Source organism: Lampetra fluviatilis, chromosome 10 (genome assembly GCF_964198595.1).
Source record: "Lampetra fluviatilis chromosome 10, kcLamFluv1.1, whole genome shotgun sequence".
Lineage (NCBI taxonomy): Eukaryota > Metazoa > Chordata > Hyperoartia > Petromyzontiformes > Petromyzontidae > Lampetra > Lampetra fluviatilis.
In genome coordinates this window covers 13128219-13150026 of record NC_136284.1, presented here as the reverse complement: position 1 = coordinate 13150026, position 21808 = coordinate 13128219, and the positions used below count along the sequence as shown (strand labels likewise).

The following is a 21808-nucleotide window of genomic DNA, read 5'->3' as shown; positions in this document are numbered from 1 at the left end:
ATAAAACATCATAAAATAATTCTCACGACATTTCGGCCACAACCCAAGCAGCCGTCCTCAGGTGACGGCTGCTTGCGTTGTGGCCGAAACGTCGTGAGAATTATTTTATTATGTTTTCTTTTTATTATTTTATTATTTCCCTTCTACGTGACTTTACCGAAAGAACCAAGAAGATGAATCCCTGCAGTCACGAAAGCTTTAAATTGAAATGAGTTAATCCCCTTTTAGTATCCAATTGTGAGAGATTCCCACTGACTAAACTAAACTATAAACAAATTTTTACTTTACCAGGTAAGGCCCACTGAGCTACATCACTCTTGTTGAGAAGCGACCTGACCAGAAATGAGAGCTAAACGAAGTGGCTAATCACATGGAAATTTACAGCAGCTAAATTCTCCAAAATTAGGCTTTTAAATATGGAGGGAAAAACAGGAGGATCCGGATAAAAATCCACACAACCACGAGGAGAGAGACATGCAAACTCCAAATATACAGGCGTCCTCAGGGTCAGGATCAAACCCACGACCTCCTGCACACCAGCCGAGGTAGTTAACATCTCGCAACCGTGACTGCTCACATTGCGTTTATCTGTTGGTCACTCTGTCTTCCCACGCTCTGCTCCACAGTCACGTCTCGGCCTCCGAGGGACGACGAGAAGGAAGGCCAGGGCTATTACTTCGTGTCGCGCGCCGATATGGAGGCGGACATCCGCGCCGGCCGCTACCTCGAGAGCGGCGAGTACGAGGGGAACCTGTACGGCACCAAGATCGAGTCGATCCACGGCGTCGTGCGCACTGGCAAGATGTGCATCCTCGACGTCAACCCCCAGGTGAGCCGGCTCACAGTCATCCCGGCGCAGTCGGTTGGCAATGTGCTGTAGTACAGTATGTATGTTGAACTTCTTCGTGGACGTACGTTGAGTGCGGGTGTGGTCGGTGGATGAGTGGCAGGCAAGTGGGTTGGTGTCGGTGGTGGGTACGTATGTATCTTGACCTTCTTTCGCACCGTGCGTAGCCGACCGTGCTAATCGGAGGTGCGGGGGGAAGGACAACAAATTAAACAACAAACTTAAGTGTGTCTCTTCCTGGCTCAGATGCGTGTCGAGCATTAACTTTGACTCCTAAATATAGGACTCTGAAGACCTAAGTATGACCTCCTGGCTGGAGACCTAACGGAAAACAACTTGGACGGCATTGCCTTAGAGGAGGCGCATGCCGAGGACAGCACGAAGACGACAAGCTACGAATTAAATGTTTGTACCCTTGTTGCTGTGCCATCTACCATCCTAAAAATAGCCTCGCCACCTTCATTGGGCAAGGCTTAAATGACTATGCTTTCAAGTCCACCACCACGTGCGACAAGGCATCAACAACAACCGTCACAGTCGGCCATGTTGCTGGTCATGAATGTATACAGGCCCCGAATAAGGAATGGCTGCCACCACCTTTGCCAGCAGCCACTCACCCGGCTATAAATTTGGGCGACTTTAACAGCCACCGCACACAATGGAGATACTCAAAAAATGATGAAGCTGGAGAGAAACTCATGGAATGGCCATTGGCACGAGACGCATTCCTTATATACGACCCTAAACGGCCAGGCACATTTTACTCAGCCCGATAAAAATTACAAGGCTATAATCCAAACTCATGCTTCATCTCAAAAGGACAATAACAATTATAAACAATTTTACAAAGAGACAACACAGACTGGTGGCAGTCACGCACACTGGATTACTCATACCGATCATATCCTCAAAACCCTGGGCTGCGTTGGAACTTTTGGAAGGCCGACTGGCCCGGCTACGATCAACAAACGAAAAGCCCAATTGAAGATCTTGGAACCAAAGCCACAACACTTTTATGAATGCATAAAAATTCTGACATCTGCTGCAAAAAAAAACATCCCGAGGGGGTATTAGAAAAGCTATGTCATGAAACAAAATAACTTCCTGAAAAAGTTAATCAGAACTGGTGACCAAGATAAGGGCACTGAACTGCTGGTATCCCTTAACTCTGCACGAAGAAACACGCTGGGAAGACGTCACTGCAGACTTGGATTTCACTCCGGCCGTAAAGCCTAGCAGCTCCTGCGGAGCCTCGATGCCTGAAAATCAACAGAGCACCTCCGATTAGCAGGGTTCAACATACATACGTAGGTAGAAACTGGTTTCCATCACTCAACGGAAAACCGGAACAGTAATGATTTACCTCTCTGCTTCCTATGACACTGTTTGGCATCATGGCCTGCTGCTTAAGTTGGCTGTAGTAATCAGATGACATTCTACTGGACATCTAATCGATGTGATGCTCAGCAAATGCACTTTCAGTGTACGCTAACATCTAATTGGTAAACACAGTCACAATAGAATTATGAACAATGGCCTCCCTCAAGGCTCGGTACTAGCATCGTCACAAACACATTATATATATGAGTGACCTGCTATGTTCATTATCTCGCGAGTTCATATATGCAGATAGCATTGACCTTGCTGCAAAGGGCACGAAGCCCCAGAACATTGCCGGTACTCTAACAGCCGATCTAATTTTATCGGAGACATATTTCCATCTCCAGAGAGTTCGACCAAATCCTTCCAAAACCACCACGAGCGCTTTGCACCTGAACAATCACGCAGCAGATGTACACCCTTGATGTTGTCCTTCTGCGGTAGCCCAATGTGCTTTGAGCACACTCCAAGATATCTCGGGGTTATCATGGATAGAAGTCTTACTTTGAAACCCCACGTAAAACAGATCTGTGATTAGACAAAATCAAGAATCGCCCTGCAGTAGAAACTTGCTGGAACGACCTGGGGCGCGTCAGCTGATGTGCTGCGAACTGCCGCCCTCTCACTGAGCTACTCATTGGCAGAGGCACTGCGCCCCAGCCTGGCCTGGGAGCCCGTACACAGAACTGCTAAGCACGCAATTAGATAATGCAATGTGCATCATAACCAGAACACTGAAGCCGACACAAATCCCCTGGCTCCTTGTTCTGGTGAATATTCTGCCAGAAAATTATTCATAGAGGCATGCAAACTGCAAGGGGGTTTACACGTTTTCTTGCCAATGACAACCCTTTACCCCCCTTGTGGGATCAAGTTGTAGCCATGCTACAATCTCACCCAGAGCCGGCACAATGCTGGAGAATGGAGTGAAGCTACGCAGATATCCAAAAGAAACACCTCATTTGAAACCCAAACATTTGCACGTCCTGGGCTTTGACATTCCTCGAAGGCGCCGGTGGGAAAGTCATCGACCACATCAAAAACATCAACAGACCGATGCGCACATCCCCTTCATTAATGGAAAGTTAAAAACAAGACGCAGTGATGTGACTGTGGCCATGCAACCCAAACTGTGGGCCAGATAGGACACCACTGTCGTCTGCACTCGTTCAATGTAAAAACAGCAAAACTACAACTCTCTCCTGCAGCCCTCTCGTGGCGAGCAGGCCTCAACGATGACATTTACTTCTTCTTGGTTCTTTCGGTAAAGTCACGTAGTGACTTTACCGAAAGAACCAAGAAGATGAATCCCTGCAGTCACGAAAGCTTTAAATCGACATTTACTTCCTGAACATATCGCCATTCTCAGCAATAGCACCGTAGTAAACGTATGGATAGCATCGACAAGGTGAAAGCTAGAACTCGGATGTGTTCATTCACTCTCGATTGGATTTGCACATCGTATTTTGATGTTTGTTTATTTGCTTATTTATTTATTTCCCTCTAGCAATGTTGTGCAGCATATATATATGAAGCCGTCACCTGATTCTGACCAGGGCAAGTCAAGGTGCTGGACACACCAATATCCTGCATGGCGCTGACATTATTTCACTGACCACACCAGCCAATTAATCAAAACAAACTCCAATTTGTTCATGAATAGAATATTGGAAATGGCTTGAAACGCACTGCCATATTCTAGATTTGAAGCTTTCGTGACTGCAAGGAATCATCTTCTTAGGTTTTTTCGGTAAAGTCACGTAGGTAAAACATCAAAATGAATGAAAATAAAATAAAATAAAATAAAAAATCACGACGTTTCGGAGGCAACACAAGTCTCCGTCATCAGGTGGGACCGTCACAGCCAGATTAGCTGCATTAGCTGCATGCAGCTAATCTGGCTGTGACGGTCCCACCTGATGATGGAGACTTGTGTTGCCTCCGAAACGTCGTGATTTTTGATTTTATTTTATTTTCATTCATTTTGATGTTTTACCTACGTGACTTTACCGAAAAAAAACCTAAGAAGATGGCACTGCCATATATTTTATTTGGATTAGAAAGAAGAATGGACAAGCTAACCGCGTGAAGGCCTGCCCATGAGCGGCAACACCATTTAGCAGAAATGAAATGTGCCGCAGTACTTTTGCAAAGAAGAAATAATAGGCTAAGGGATACTGAACGAACGAGAGATTACTTGGAAGCACACAATCATGCTTGGCTAAATGAGTGCCAGTCTGATCTAAAAATACCTCCGGCACCAAATCTCGTGAATCCTTTCTTCCTGTCCGTCCGCAATTGCTTGCACTCTCTGACAAAAGACGTAAAAGAATAATAAAATGTACGAAAAAATGCAAATGTGAAATGTGTGCCATTTCACATCCGGATGAATGTTGTGTACACCTTTGCCAATTTCGAGTTGTAATTGAAATGCCTTCACTCGCACACAGGACACGTGCACACACAGAGACGCTGCCATACACACGCAAGCACATCTACGTGTCGCTGTGGCGAGATGTTCAATACCTCGCCTGGTATACAGGAGGTCATGGGTTATATCCTGGCCCTGACGCCTGTATATTTGGAGTCTGCATGTTCTCCCCATGCTGGTATGGATTTTTCTCCGGGTCCTCTGGTTTTTCCCTTCACATTTATAATCGTTCGTTGAGAGTATTTGACGACTGCAATACATTTCCACCCGATAAGCCACTTCGTTGAGCTATCATTTGTGGCGAGGTCGCTTCTCAAAAAGAGCCATTCGGCTCAATGGGCTTTACCTGGTAGTTTTAAATAGTTTATATATGCGCACAAATACGACAAGGCTAAGATTCTTCAGTTATAACAGATGCGTTGTCCTGCTCACACAGGCAACCTGGTGGCACTCACCTTCATTTATGTCCTGAGGCCATAGTGACAATTGCACACTCTCATGGTTGGTGCCAGTCTGTCCATGATCACTCTTTGAGACAGTAGTGGGCGAACACAGTTAGCGAGCACCTATCAAGACTGGTCAAATACACAAGGCAACGTTACGATCAGTACGACAACAGCCTTCTTGTTACTCACCAAACAAACATTTCTCCACGTCGTTAGTTTTGGCTCAATAAACATAGCGGAGGCGGATTCTAGGTTGTAATATCGATTGCAACCTAGTGGCGGCTACAAGATTACAATACGACAGCACAAGTACATAGACAGCGCAATATGCCGAGTACCAAATCACAAAGTGTATGTTAAACTTCTTTCACACCGTACGTATCTAACCGTGATAATCGGAGGTGCGGGAAATACAATGGGTGCCCCAAAATAATGCTCCATGTCAGCATGTCAGCAACATGTATAGCTTGTCTGGCTGCAAATGTTGTAATACCTTGAAAAGGGAGATTATTTTGCATTGTATATATATTTTTTTACATATAACAACCGTACATAGATGAAACGCTTGAGCAAATGTTCGCATTACGTATTTTAAGTCATTTCCAGCATGTAAACAAAGACATAGTTGCACTCCTTAGATAGGAACTTGGCTAATGTATGCATATTGCGGTGAGCAATTGAGACAGCAGGAGAGAGAGTGTCTATCATTGTTTCCTTTGTTAGACACATTCACCCAAATGCTCTCTGGACTTGTATTACCAGTCTTCCATGGTTCCTAATGTGCAATGTTTTGGCCCGTCATTTTATTTTAATAACTCATAAATTGTGCGTCATGTTTGCTTTTACGGCCGAGTAACAAAATGTTGTTTGCTTTGCTTGTTTGTATATTTATTGTGAAAGTTTCCCAGTTTGTGCAACTGATATTGCATGCGGGGTGCAGCGTTATCACTTTCCTTGCTGGTACGAGGCAAAGACAGATTAAAATTCAACATAACAACCGCCCACTTTATCATGCGCCACTCCGTGTGATGCATCGCTTATTACCGTACATTTACATAAGCAGCCGAAAGCGTTTCAGATGGGTAGGTGCATGTTTTTTTCTTCAGGCGTTTTAAAACAATTGCTCGGTTAAGTATTTCATTTTTCTATAATGTTTCTGTTCACTGCAAGAAAATGTATTTATAACAAGGCATCCTTAAGGAATGTCTGTCACTATATGGAAAAATATATATAATGGCGTTCTCAAGTTTAAACGTTTAATCAAACACATGAATGCACCAACTGAATTGCTTTTAAACAATTGGCCTTTTGGGTCTTTAAGATGAATCAGTCTCAGTTGCATTTAAGTAAGGTGACCCTGACTTGGTTTGACTTCACCGAGTCCTCCAGAGTAACATTGATACCACAGACCCAAAAATCTCCTGAGCTGGTTATTTATGGTTAAAAAAAACTGCCTTGCCTACTTCTATTTATTTGCATTATTACAGCAGCGCATTGTTGCGACGAAACTCGATGCACGTACGTACGTTAAACTTCTTTCGCACCGTACGTAGCAAACCGTGCTTATCGGAAGTGCGGTGGGGAGGGTAGCCCTCACAATCTCAGGCACTGGTCTGCAGCCCCAAAGTGCCACGGTGGCGAAATGTTAACTCCCTCGCCTCGTATACAGGAGGTCGTGGGTTCGATTCAGACCCTGGCGCCTGCTGGATATTGAGAGTTTGCACGTTCTCCCCGTGGTCGCGTGGATTTTTCACACGTTTCGAGTGCTTGTCCGCTATAAATGTCCACGTGACGATGAGCCCACCTTCGGCCGAGCTATCATTTGCGATGGCCAGGTCGCTTGTGAAGAACATCTGTGCAGCTCAGTGGGCCCCCTCACCTCGCAGCAATATAAGAACGAGTCATCACCACCGGAACCTCATTTGCCAGTAAAAAATATAATTGTTTTTTTTCACCCTTCTATCTGGCAACAAAACTGACACCTTTTTCACAAGGAGTCATGTTTACACAGACCACAATACCTGCAGTCATAATGCAAACAAAAAACATAACTCTGATGATTATCATGATTATCAGAGTTATGTTTTTTGTTTGGTCTATGTAAACATGACTCCTTGTAAAAAAAAAAAGGGGTCAGCTTTGTTTCCAGATAGAAGGGTAAAAAACGAGTCATCAGTTCATTTGAGTGCCCCGCCGCCCCCGTCCCCCGCCGCCCCCGTCCCCCGCGTTAATCACGAGACCCTGCCGGCTGCCCCGCAGGCCCTGAAGGTCCTGCGGACGGCGGAGTTCATGCCCTTCGTGGTGTTCGTGGCGGCGCCCACGCTGGAGACGCTGCGCGCGATGCACCGCGCCGCCCTCGACGCCGGCGCCACCAGCAAGCACCTGACGGTGAGGGGCACCTCGCGGACACGGCCCGTTCGGGGCTCTCTCTCTTTTACAGGCCCTATCTGGAATCTGACCAATAATTCACTGGTCAACACACTTTTTTCTGGCATAAGGTATCCCAACGGTTTTAAGGTGATTTTGGGGTGCTGATTCCAAATCTGGCATCAGTTTTTTTGTCTATCGCATCAGGTTTTTGAGATATCAAATATTGCATTTTCAATAAAAACAGCAGAATAAATGTGGATATCTACATAAAATTATATTATAAACACACTATCATAAAAATACAGCACTATATTTTAACACTAAAGCAGTCACTGACTCGCAACAACTTGCAATCATAAGGGACAGAGTTAATTTCGGGTGAAATCAATGAAAATGGGGTATACCGATAGCATAAAAATGAGATGTGATAGAGCAAATCTGAGATCAGATTTTGAATCAACACCCTGAAATTAGCTGCAAAAGTCCAGGCCAGAAAAAAATGTTTATTTTTTTTTGTTGACCAGTGTAATTATTGGTTTTATAACCACCGGGAACCATTCCCGAGCGCGACATCCCCAAAGCGTGGCTGTGCCCGTGTCCGTGAGGCACTGGAACGCGATGAATCGGCACAGACCGGACTCTGATATTGTCAATGCCAGCCGAAACACATAATTGCGTTTTTTTTTTACAATGTCTATAAACGTAGATCGTATTTGAATGCGATTACAGTTGAAAAGTGTATCGCAGTAATTCAATTGTGTTGGCCGTATAAAGAAAATGTTGCCACTAAGCTTTGCCCACTCAAATGATGTACTCGTTTTCTGCCCTGGGCTATTCATACCCAAGCGGTTGCAGCATGGACCCTGCCATAGCAGTGGGCTCCATAAATGTCAGCACTCCCACTCCTAAACATTTTTTATTCTCAAAGAAGATAATTACTTACGATAATTATCACCCAGAAATGTCTGTCCGTCTCGCGCGTGACGTCACTCCACATGAGGCCCACCCCCCTCATTAATATTCATGAGCGGGTGGATTTTTACACTAACGCAGAGGAAGGTCGAGCTGAATTAAATAATGTATTACACAAAGTCGCTTCAAATATGACGTTTCTTTACAGAAAGTGACGGTAAAAAAGTAAATCTACGCAGCACAGTGCTACATCCGTGCGTGACGTCACTGCAAAAGAGCCCTCCCCCCTTCATTAATATTCATGCACCACGCGGAAATTTACACGAACGCACAAGAAGGTCGCGCACTCCACATGCCGCACCCCTCCCCTCATTAATAATCATGAGCAGGTGACGTCACTCCACATGCCGCACTCCTCCCCAATAACCAGTAGTGGGTGACGTCAATCCACATGGGGCACCCCCCCCCCTCATTAATAATCATGAGCTGAACAATTCTTCTATTGAATATTTCAGATTTACTGCAATACACACCCGTCCTTGGACGGGCAAAAAAGCTCGTGATTGATTAATTGCATAGTTGTTGTTGGAGACAAACTGTTGTTGCAGACTGAACGCTCGCAAACTTAAGTTACTTTCCAGGATACGTCGTTAAAAACAATCGTGAATCATTTTATCGGAAAAATTTTTATCTTTGGTCAAGCACTCGACCAAACAGAAAACTTTGAATTCTACGTCTCCAGCAAATTAACTTCAAAGCTTATCTACAGTGGATACACCGGCCAATGGCTTTTGGAGAGGGACTCAGGGTTTTGTTTCACCAATGAGCTTTTTGTTCAGGCCGTAAAAATGTCGAATGGACAGCGAGGATTTGCCGACGTTGTCAGAGGGATCAACGTCGTTGTCAAATCATCGATGCATCGGAACCAAAATGTCGACGCTACTTTTGTGTTGACGTTTTTAGCCCGCTCCTACGCACAGCCATAATTCAGGCTCTACACATGTGATACTTTTTTTTTACCCTTTTATCTGGCAACAAAACTGACACCTTTTTTACAAGGAGTCATGTTTGCATTGACCACAATTCCTGCGGTCGGAATGTAGACAAAAAACACAACTCTGATAATGTATGCACTGTCCTTGAAATTGATTGGTCCACACCTGAGACAGCTTTTCTTAGAGCCTAGTCTCACATGGTGTTGGACCAGATGACGCCAAAAGGCGCACAACTCAAAGACAATGCACCATCAGAGTATGAGAGCTCGGGGTAAGCATTTACACCATTGGAACCTCCTTTGCCAGTAGCAAAATATGATAATTGTTTTTTTACCCTTTTATCTGGCAACAAAACTGACACCTTTTTTTTACCAGCCATCAGAAGTGTGTGCTGCTAATAAACCTTTGATTTGTGTTTTAATAGAGAAGAGTGGTAAATTAAAACGAGAACTCGTAGGAAGACTCAAAGACTGGCTTTTGGGAAACTGACCCCGTTCTTGCCCAAACATGGTCATAACTTGCCCTAATAATGTTTCCCCCATATTGGCTACAAGTCAACATGAGGTTATGGGCAGGATTGTGCGGCTCATTTGGATGTAACTTGCACGTGACTTTGCCGAAAGAACCAAGAACATGACCTGAGGATATATTTTCGAACTTTTTATCACTTTTTAAATTAAACTGGCCCTGATCCAGTAAGCAACGGACATAGCATACAAAAACGGCCTCTAGAAATTTAAATTACTTCTCTATGAGGTCCAGACCGCATATATTGTTTTCTGTTGGGGTTTTTTTCCCCCATAGATTTTTGCACTTTTTACTATAAAACAATAACTTTTTGTAAATAATTGCACAGGTTCACACCACAAGACCCCACAACATTGCTATGGCCACAGCACTAATCTATCACACTCTTCAGCAGCATGCCACTAAAAATAGTTGGGTTTTTACATCACCTATGTCTCTGCTTCCGATCTTCTCATCTCCAGCCTGCTTCCTCTCATTGCTTATTTCCAGGATAGCCAGTGAAATACTATTCACATTTTCTTTCGTGCCCTATTACCCACGGACAATTGCCAGACCGTGAAGAGTGATGAGCTTATCACTTTTTTTCTAATTACATATCCACGAAAATTCATTTTTTTTTTCAGGAGGATCCTGAAATGGGATGTGTAGTGCATGCTGGGTTTTTTTAATTTGACACTACTTATGTATTCCAATCCACACACACACCTTGAAAAATCACACGAGCTCTTAAACCTTCAAAGTCAAGAAGCAGCATCTCCCTGCTCACACAAACATTGGAGTGGAACTCATCTCCTTTGAGCCAATGGGGTGGAGCTTGAAGATCTTCATGGCAGGGGTCAGTCTCTTCATCGAACCATCTTGGTTGACAACTTTTCTTCTTCTAGCGCAGGCGTCTGCCACCTGCAGCTCCAGGGCCACGTGCAGCTCCCGAAGGACTGCTTCGTGACGTCATGGCTCTTTATGTTACTTTGGTTGACGATCCTTGTTCTAGCGCATGGCAAGTACTCAATGTGGATATTGTACGTCCAGGTTTATGTTTGTGGGCCGCGTGACAATATGTTCGGGAGTAGCGCGATTAGTGCTGTCCAGTCCACCGGAGGATGAGCAGAGAATGCAGTTGCTCGCGATGGTTTACTTCTAACGGAGCGGTGCAGATTTTATCAACCCTGGAGGGATGAGGAGCCGAGTTGACCCCTCAACTTGGATTTTTATTCAGGACAATTATATTTATCAGTTGACTGCAGTGCTCACATGCAATATAGGAGGCATACACCCTCGACATACTTATTTTAAATAATAAAATAGATTTGCATATTGTCATATTACTTGCTCGGGGTGATTTTAGGGTTGTCATTGCCAATTCCAAGTTTTTTTGTACATTTTTATTTGAAAGTTCATGCACTAATAACAGTTATTGGTGTGCCGCAGAAAATGCGGCTCAGAATTGTGTGTGTTTATTAGCGAATGGCTTACCGCAGGGTGCAGAACGAACAGCTTTCGTTTTAAAACTGTTTGTCTCTTCACACATTCGTCAAATTGCATCGATACTTGTGTGCACTCACAGATTTCGTTTAAAACATTTTTCTTGCATCCCTTATCCAATTGTTTTTTAATGAGCAATTTTGTTGCTGAGGTCTGTTTCTTGGCAACAGAACTTCCATGCGAGATTGGGCTCAGATTGTTCAAATCACGCTGGGATGTAATGCTTTAGAGCATTAGCACTCCGTAGGTGGGTGGAATAATCCTCACAAGCGCCTCGCTAATAAATTAGGCATCAATGCATGTACAATGTATTCTGAACTTCTTTCGTAACGTGCGTAGATAACCGTAAGTCAAGTGATTAAAGTTTGATCTTCTGTGTTCTGCTTTCGCTTGCAAGACTGCCGCATTTCATACCAGGCTATCTCAGGGGCGGTCACAGTTTTATACACCTATTGGGAATTACCCCACGCAGACATTTGACAATTTAAATCTTTTGAGGTCATCTCAGCTCATTATACTGCTTTGTGGACAGAGGCAGGCATAGGAGGGAGATATTAAAAAACTGGCCCCATTGTTTCCACTACTGAGCGGGGAGATCTAACTTGTAATCTCCTGATTGCAAGCCCAGTGTGATAACCATTCATTGCAAAACGGCATTATCACCGTCCAGTATTCACCATGCAAATCGTGGCATGGTTGGCTATGTTCAACATACATACACCGTCAATAAATAACTAAATCTCTTCCAATTTGTGGAAAGTCAACAGTGGTCATCCTAAAGAGGGATTGCGAGCTGCTGTTGGAAATTGGAATTTCCAGGGACTTAAAATGACACGAGTGCCATTGAACAGGACGACCCTGCATTCCCAGCGACAAGATGCCCTACGCACGTGACATTTTCATTCTCCCGTTCTGAGCTGTGCAGGACACGGACCTCAAGAAGACGGTGGACGAGAGTGTGCGCATCCAGCGAGCCTACAGTCACTTCTTTGACTTGAAGATAGTCAACAACAACATGGATGTGGCATTCGCCAAGCTGAGAGCTGCCCTGGAAGGGCTTGGCAAGGAGCCCCAGTGGGTGCCCATCAGTTGGGTCTACTGACAGCAGCACTCGTGGCAAAGTCAGGATTTTTTAACAAAATTTCCTTCCCTTTTTTTATTTTTTAAATCGGAGGAGAACTGACGCCAACGTCTGAAGTGTGCGCGGTCGGGCATGGCGAGAGGGTGGATGGAGAGATGTCTTCAGCTGAACAGATGTGAAAGATCCTCGATGGCGATGGGGTTAGAGGGTGGAAAAGAATATTTTCTTTTGAATGCCGATTGCAGACTTGGTCGGGATAATCCGGGACGATCTGGGCATCAAGGAAGGCGTGCGGCCACTACTGGAACCTAGCCCTCTGTTTGTGATCCAAGAATATTGGACTTTGCATGGGTGCATCTGCCGTTGTGTGTGTGGCATAATCCAGTAAACGTTAGATCTGTTGTGTGGCTGCAAAGTGGCCAGGCTAGGGGGCCGATAAGGGAACTTGAAAAATATGCTGGCATTCATAAATTAGCCCTCATGGTTGTAGGCATTGCAGTATTGCCCCGTCTGCCTCTCATCACCACGTGGCTCACGGATTTCAAACGCCATTGTGTATTTAATGCATTTTTTCCTCCCCTTTTGGGATGCTAAACATTTCTTGAGGAAAATGTTAACAGTAACACTCTCGAGATGCTTTCTTAGGAAGTATTAATTGCATTGAGACCTGTGATGAGAAAACGAATTATTAACGTAACTTTAATCGGGCTTAACTCCTGACCACAGACAATATACATCAGAATGAGGATGAAGGAAAACTGTCTGTACACTATTATGGGAACATTTAAAAAGTGGATATAGTGGGTCCAGATATTCTCAACAGGTTTTAAGAGAGCACAACATATTTTTAGACTTAGTTGAAGGCAGATCTTATAGACCAACGACAGATAAATTCATCATAGTAGTTACTAAATTACAAATAATGTGTGTGTGCTGTATATAATTTGAAAATGTATGTATACATGTCTTCGTGCGTGCGTGTGTGCGTGCGGTAGTGCAGTGGCTAGCGCACTGTTCGACAAACCGTGTGGCCCGCGTTCGATTCTTTCTCACGGCCAACACCAAGGACGATTATCTGAACCAGTCCTGGGCCTCCCCGAGGTCGATTCAGCCTCAAATAAGTACCTGGTCTGATGTGTAAACATCGTCTCGAGGGAAACAAAGGTGACCAGGCGCGATGCTGGCCACGTAACCCCTCCTGTGACGTGCCATCCTTGATAGGTGCTCGCTAACAGCACTTTCCCCAATAGCCTGATAAGACCTGAAAGGGCTATACGGGTGGTCTTTGTCTTTGTGTGTGCGTGCATATATGCACGTGTGTATGTCTAAAACGGTATACAACACGGCAAAAGGTAGACAGTGCGAAACACAGACAGTGCATCTGCCGGTCATTTCAGTCAGTCAGTTCGTTGTCCTTCCACCGCACCTCTGATTATCACGGTTGGCTACGTACGGTGCGAAAGAAGTTCTACACACGTACAACCCAACAACTGAGTCAATCCTGGGGCCTCCTGCCAGGGAGCCTGAGACATTTTACGTGGCCTCAAAGTGAATTTGGCACATATCTGGAGCAGTGATGGTTGTTTGATATATTGCGTTGCTACCCCTGGCTGCCCACTATTATTAGTTCCTGGTCATGCACACAAGTGAAAAAAATGTGGAGTCGATCTTGTAAGTATCTATCCTGGCAGCGGCCTCCCTTAAGTCAGGTCAGCCTAAAACTGGAGTCTAAACATGGCCGTAGGGGAGACACGGGCATCTAAGCATCATCCTGGCCACGCCATCACTTATGTGATACCGTCTTTAATAGATTCTCGCTAACAGCACTTGCCCCAACAGTATGTTAAGCCTATACGGGGGATCTTTGTCTTTGCTTCATAAGCGCAGTGTAAGGAGGTGTGACAGTGCCTTTCCCACCATAGTAAATAAACAAATCCAAAAGAATGAACTTTATAAATCCGTTATAGAGTTTTATGTCAGAGCTCTGAGCGAACAGTAACATCTGCGAAAGCCGCGCGAAATGTCAACCAAGGCGGCACGGTAACGATCGTTCATCGCTCGGCAGGGTTACCGAGGATTTTATGCGCAAATTCCGCGCGCACAACGAACGTGTCGAATGGAGAGAAAAAATCTCCCTCCAGGGTAATCTGCATGCCATCCTGAAAGGGACGAGAAATCATTGTCACACGCCTGTCTGATATGAGCGGAGCCATCCCAGGAAATATCTGGCTCCCAGGGTGCGTGTGAATGATTATTTTTGACACTGTCAAATATGATTTTTTTTTTCAATATATATTTTACCCACAATGAATATTTTGCATTTCAAAGTGAGGGACCTTCTATGAGCAAGGAAACCGATTTATCGCATCGGAGCAATTGCATAAATTAAGTAGCACGGCATCATATAAATTGTAATTTATGAGAATGTAAATTTTTGACATTGTTCGATGCAATGAAATTAACAAATTTGTATGAGGTAGGGCTGACACACCTCCTTGTCACGGAGCACATTGTGCAAACATCAATACTCCGCTAAGGATATTTGGCAGCACGTCGCCCTGTGCCATCCTCGTCACTTGCAAAGGCAAAGACTTTTGAAAATGAGGCTCGAAAGGTCATACGGACTTGCGTGTCTTGAAGCCCCGTGTTAACGCATAAATGTTTGTTGGGCTTCGGAACGATTCAACTGTGAGGGGACTAAATCGCCTACTACCTTGGAATATCGTAAACATGCCTGGCATGAGTAATCTTTTAATGTATATTGAACTTCTTTCACACCGTACGTAGCCAACCATGCTAATCGGAGGTGCAGGGAAAAGACAACAAACTAGACACAAAAATCAGTCCTCAAGAAATTTGTTTTTAATGAAGGTTAAAAAAAGAATTGTATAGTAAATATACGACAGTATAAACACACAAGATGGCAATGAGCCTACAAGTCTTTGTTGCAAAGGAGATCAGATTATACGTAGTCTTTATTTTCACGAGTGATGTACAGAATTTTGCTGCGTAAGAAAAAAAGCAAACCTACATTGGACCCTTTTGATGATTTGCAGATAACAAAATAATGACATAGGGTTTATCGCCATAAAATAAAATAACGACAATTATGTTTACCTACGAAAAGGCCTTCCCAGAGGATTTGCAACACAAAAGACAACACTGCTGTTTTTTTATGAACAGCTGATGATGAGTCCCGCAGATCGAAACCCATCGAGGCCTTGCCTGCTTTTACAATTCCTGCTGGAATATTGGCCTGAACGACTTTGACTGAAAACAAGACTTCATTTTACTTGTTAGCAACATAACAGATTAATGTCTATTTAGTGTTGCATTACTTTATAGAATTACATATTCCACATTGTTGCGCCCTAAAAAACGTTTTGGCAAATTCGAGGTTCATCGGTTTTTTTTTTACTTCAGCTGGTAGTTTTTCCACTTGGCTTAGCCTTGAATTTCACTTTTATTGTTTTCATACACAATTCGTAGTTGCTAATACAGCAATGATTTCAAACGTTTCATCTACACTATAAACATGATTAAATTAACATGTATATTTATCATTTTAAAGCCCACACAAAGTGATATATTTATGAAACTACAATACCATATCAACAATGTGCTCTGCTATTGTCAGTATTTTGATCCGAGGCAAAACATCGGGATATCTGAAATGAATTGTTACGTTGATATTTAACAAATCATTATGTGTTGGACTAAAACTGATTTTTTTAAATGTGTAAACGGCAGAATACACACTGTGCATAAACTTCACCAATGCTTCTAGATTTGAAGTTTTCGTGACTGCAAGGATCCATACTCTTTTGGTTCTTTCGGTAAAGTCACGTAGATGAAAAAAAAATGAAAATAACTAAATTAAATCACGACGTTTCGGAGGCAATACAAGCTTCCGTCATCAGGTGGAACAGCCACAGCAAAATTACTGTAGTGAATGTAATTGTGTGTTGCCTCCGAAACGTCGTGATTTAATGTAGTTATTTTCATTTTATTATTATGATTATTTTTCATCTACGTGACTTTACCGAAAGAACCAAAGAGTATTCACCAAAGCTGTTCACACATCCATGAATCCCTCCCGAATTTAGATCCACTTGTGATAGGTACATGACTCTCCCTTGCTTATTTAAAAAGAGGTGTAAATAATATTTTACAGATGTTATTGGTTTTGGAAGTGCTGTACACTTACATGTCAATGTGTAATGTATGTAGAATTAGCGTGTGCGTGCGTGAGGGTTTCTAATGTGTTAAGTTCTACTGTAGGATTCCAAACCCTGCAACTTAGGAGTGTCATCATCGGCTGTCCAATAATGTGATATTACCACATTCAATCTGACAAATTCTTGCTCTTGTTTTTGAAACAACTAAGCAATACATTTAATTAATTTCGTAGATCGCAAACATATTTCACTTTTTATTCTTGCACGAGTTTAAAACGACGGTGTTGTTTCTTTAAATTAAAGAGTACATCCCATTTCCAACACAACAGCAAAAAAGCACCCAAGCCCATTATTCCTCTGAAACTTTAAATAATCTGCACCAATTGTGGGAAATCAACACATGTGGTATAGTGCTTTCGGGTTGCGACACTCAAGTGTTGTTTGGCATGATGTCCGACGTTTCGCTCCATGTGCTTGGAGCTGCAGAAGCCGGGAGCTTGCTCGACAACTACACCTGGAAAAAAACACACAGTGGTCGAGGCGGCCTGCCGCAAAAATCTCAGCACGTGGAGTCAACAGCACAAAGGCACTGCAGCGCATCAGAGAGCCACACATCACAACCGCAAAACACCTACGCGGATGTATAAAGAATACGGTTCCCTTTGACTAACTGCCCCTCGTCGTACAAAACAGACGCGCGAAGCCGTCAAGAGAGATAAGCGCCGCCCCATCACTCACTTGAACAGGGACACACTGATACATAATCACAAATGTTATACGATTGAACTGGTTTTGAAAATGTTATTTTTTAATGTATAATTCCATATACCTTTCGGAATTGCATCTTGTTCAGAAATTGTTCCGTGTTAAAAATTAAAATAAATGCACGAGTAGGTGAGGCCCCCCAGAGTTGGCCGATTGTAATTTTAAAAAGAGTAGGCGGCCACTGACGTTCCCGTCTACGTTGTAACCGCGACATTGGCGCACGTGCGAGATTGATTTCTGAACAGCGAGGCCTCAATGGAAAACTTTGCTTCTCGACGATTGTGTACTCACTGCCTGTGTGCACATGATAAACTGTGATTTTTTTTTGTATTTGATAAATGTACATTATTTTTTTTTCTCCACATGACCGATGGAGTAGGACGAACAAGTGAAAGTATGAACGACGTAACAGTGGCTTGTATTAACTGGGCCCTTGCATGTTTAAAATGCGCGAATTGTCATATTTCATCGTCGTTATAATTACATGAGTAATCTACCACATTTATTAACTTACTGTGAAGGAAGACACGAACAACAGTAAGTACAGGTGTTCACCTTGTCGAAGAGGCACTCCAGCATAAGTGGAGTCACCAGAGGTGTGGACTCGAGTCATGTGACTTGGACTCGAGTCAGACTCGAGTCATGAATTTGATGACTTGCGACTCGACTTGGACTTGCATAACAATGACTTTGTCCCACCTATGAGATGTGGACTCGAGTCATGTGACTTGGACTCGAGTCAGACTCGAGTCATGAATTTGATGACTTGCGACTCGACTTGGACTTGCATAACAATGACTTTGTCCCACCTATGAGATGTGGACTCGAGTCATGTGACTTGGACTCGAGTCAGACTCGAGTCATGAATTTGATGACTTGCGACTCGACTTGGACTTGCATAACAATGACTTTGTCCCACCTCTGGGAGTCACTCCGGTCGCCGTTCAGCCGTGAATTAGACATTAGCCACCTCCTCTAGACATAATTTGCCACTGTTGACAATTTCGTGACAATGCAATTCACCAATATTTAAAATTGATGGTCAAATAAATGGCCGGATGAGGTGGCGATGCGTGGCTGTAATTTCGAGCCTTGGAGGTGGGATTGGTGAGTCACAAACAGATGGTTGGCGACGTACGGTGCGAAAAAAGTTCAACATACATAAGACACCAACATGCGTGGCAGTAAGGTACCTATGGGAACAAGTCGTTGACCTGTCTGTGCAGAATTGGAACACTGTTCTTCACATTTTGGGATGTGTTCTCCACGCACTCCAGTTTCCTTGCAGGGCAAGTCCAACGTGTATATTTGCCAAGAATAAAGGTTTTTGAGTTAGATCGCGTCATTATAAATGTGTCGCAACCCTCCACCATCAGACACAGCCAATTAGTAAAAAATGTGTCACGTTCACAAAACGCTAATTAGTTACTTCTTCAGCCCAACGGTGTGTTTGAAGAGTGAATCCACAACATTTAGAATTTGAGTAGCGTGACGTTTCGCTGGTAATTACCAGAGGTGTGGACTCGAGTCATGTGACTTGGACTCGAGTCAGACTCGAGTCATGAATTTGATGACTTGCGACTCGACTTGGACTTGCATAACAATGACTTTGTCCCACCTCTGGTAATTACATCCAGCATCTTCGGGCGATTTGCCAGAATAGTGAAGCCATCCACCTGCTTCCGGTCTTAAATAGTGCAGGATGACGTCATAATTGTTGTTGAATCCCATCAGGATTCGAGATTACAGGTGGAGGTCGGGGGGTATTGTAATTATATAATAGATTAGTAATCAGTTAATTAGTATGTGATTCCTCTATAAAGAAATGCAATATGTATTGTGTATTACTTCATAATACGCTTACAGGCTGCGCTAAGTCTGTAGCTATCAGAGCGGTAAAAATTATTTGTATTTTTCAAAATTTCGATGGATTCTCTAATTAGTCTTGGTCAGTAATAATTCGTTTTGCATAACAGTTCAACGGTATCACAATCAATTGAGTGTCCTTGTTGGCAAGCATGTTCTGCCACTGCTGACAGCTGTGTTTGAGATCATTTAATGTTCCTTCGGTGTTCTTTTAGTCTCACGCTAATGTTAAGTGGAATTTTATTTTACTTGAACTCCATGACAAGTCACACGTCACATTTGAATATTGACCAGGAGTGACATAGTGGATTATTTGATGGCCTTTAAGGAGCTATCTTACCACAATATTCAACTATGCGTTCGTCGTCTGTGAACATTGCATTGGTGTCTTGCATGGTTAGACTGATTTGAATGCATAAACGAACTTGTACAATGAGATATATTTAGTTAATTCCCTTGTGACTTGGGCTGAGAACATCAACCCGCTTAACATGAGAAAGTGATTCCTGATCTCGAGTCCCCGAGTAGTTGAAACAATGGGCAATCTTTTTAAAAGCCTCCCCCCCTCCCGGCCCCCTCTGTCCACCCGGCAATATAAATGGGCACTGCACGGTTGAATGGCAGGTCGCTTGTTGATTATCACAGCTGGCTACGAAAGAAGTTCAACGTACACACAAAAGGGAAGGCCAGTTAGAATGGCAAAACCGCTCTTGAGAGAGGGGGCTCACGAGGGAGTCTTTTTAGTGGAGTCCCTTCCACCATCAGTGGCGTGTGCAAGGAATTGCAGGGCTGCACCTTTAGCTTTTACGTGTAGGTTTGTACATGTATGGGGTTCATACTCTCTGGGTCTTTCGGTTATGTATGGGGTTCATGAGTGGTGCTGTGTAACGCGTAGGGAGTGTGCGGTGGTCTTAGATCTCAACGGACCTGTACATATGCTGTAACGTGTTTTTTTTTAAATATATATTATTTAATCATCATGAGCTGTGATTAAGTCGATGTTCAAAAGAAAATACATCTAAAATAAGACTGTTCTTTATAAGAAAGATATTGTCTTTGACACTAGCTTTGAGTCTAGTGCTATGTTATTGTTTACATCCTCGTACAACTCATTTAATTGTCTTATGTATGCTGGAAATCCATGCCATTTGAATTCACTTGAATGCATTCTAGATGTGGGCCGTTGTGTAAGGGTTATTAGAAAACTGTTCCTGCAGCATACATTTCTACGCGAGATTCACATATGTTTGCTTACGTTGTACATTTTAAGCAGGTGGAAATGTGTTATTAATAAATGGACGTGAGATTGTTCTGTGAATGTTAATGAAATGTTGGACACTAAAAGCTGATGTGCGTGTTTAGTTTGCTATGACTGTGCCACAATGACATTAAAGAAAGGAAGAAAAAAAAAACTTTTATAATTTATCGAACCGTGTGTTGTGAATTTTTCAAAGGTGTCGTTTTTTGTGTTTTTATTAATACATATTATTTATTGTTTTGGGTGGAATTGATTAAAAAAAATTGCACTTTCTTTTGCTAAATATGAAGAAACGTGTTCCGTGCAGACATGCCTCATAGCGATTATGGGGCGTTTTATACAATAAATAATTACACATTCACACATGCATTCCGGTTATTATGGGGCACTTTATAAAACACATAACTGCACAGAACAGTGCATGAGTACAGTATCCAGAATCAGCATTTCTTCTGGACATTAATGACTGTCATGGCGGGACTGGGGTCCCCCATCAGCCCCCGGCTCTCGCGTGAACTGCGTTGCGACGTCATTCTATGTCTGTTGAAGGCGAACGACACGGCGATCTGTTCCTCTCGACGAGCTCTACACGATGCGCTCATCAAAGTTTTGTTTCTTCTGCGAATTCGTCCTCGCGGCTGCGCTTGGACGACATGACGTGAGAACAGAACGATCTGCGCCAGGTGGGTCGCGGCGTTGATGTGCGCGTTGGGACGGAGTCGCCAAAAAATAAATTAAAATTTAATTTTGATTTAAAGCTTTCGTGACTGCAGGGATTCATATTCTTGGTTCTTTCGGTAAAGTGACGTAGAAAGGAAATAATAAAATAATCAATTTCATATTTTTAATATTTATTATTTTATTACTTTCCTTCTACGTGACTACCGAAAGAACCAAGAATATAAATGAAAATTAATTACGATTTTGACTTCCGTTTATTCGGGACCCCGGGGTCCCGCCTTGAGGTTAAATTTTAATGAGCGAAAATTATCACGGACGTATCTGCGTTGAACTTGTTACGCATCGTACTTCGTCAGCCGTGCTAATCGGAGGGGCGGGCCTCAGATTTCAAGTACCCAGTTGCAACCTGCTGCTGTTCTTCATCCCTGCCACCTCCATCAATGGGTTGGGGAGGTACACAAACCTGCTGGTAGCAACGTTGGGTTGCTCGGTCAATGGCCAGGATCAACGGCGGCGTGGTGTATTCCGCAAATATCCCCGACTGTGAGGGCGGGCACAAGCCGGCGTGAGTAGGTTAAACGTTGAGTG

At 43.4% G+C, this 21808-nt stretch overlaps 1 protein-coding gene across 3 annotated transcripts in view; it reads left to right on the top strand.

The window, feature by feature from the left end:
- Nucleotides 1-15660, top strand: part of LOC144934595 (protein PALS2-like) — a 221460-nt gene extending 205800 nt beyond the window's left edge. For 2 of the 3 annotated variants that reach the window (XM_078860576.1, XM_078860574.1), the window contains exons 10-12: nucleotides 627-829; nucleotides 7364-7492; nucleotides 12317-15660. In XM_078860576.1, the coding sequence (XP_078716702.1) occupies nucleotides 627-829; nucleotides 7364-7492; nucleotides 12317-12493 (509 nt within the window). In that variant the 3' untranslated portion in view covers nucleotides 12494-15660. Of the gene's footprint in view, nucleotides 1-626; nucleotides 830-7363; nucleotides 7493-10798; nucleotides 10902-12316 lie in introns of those variants that run through there. The other variant, XM_078860577.1, reaches the window with a different exon arrangement.
- The last annotated feature ends 6148 nt before the right edge of the window (nucleotides 15661-21808 follow it).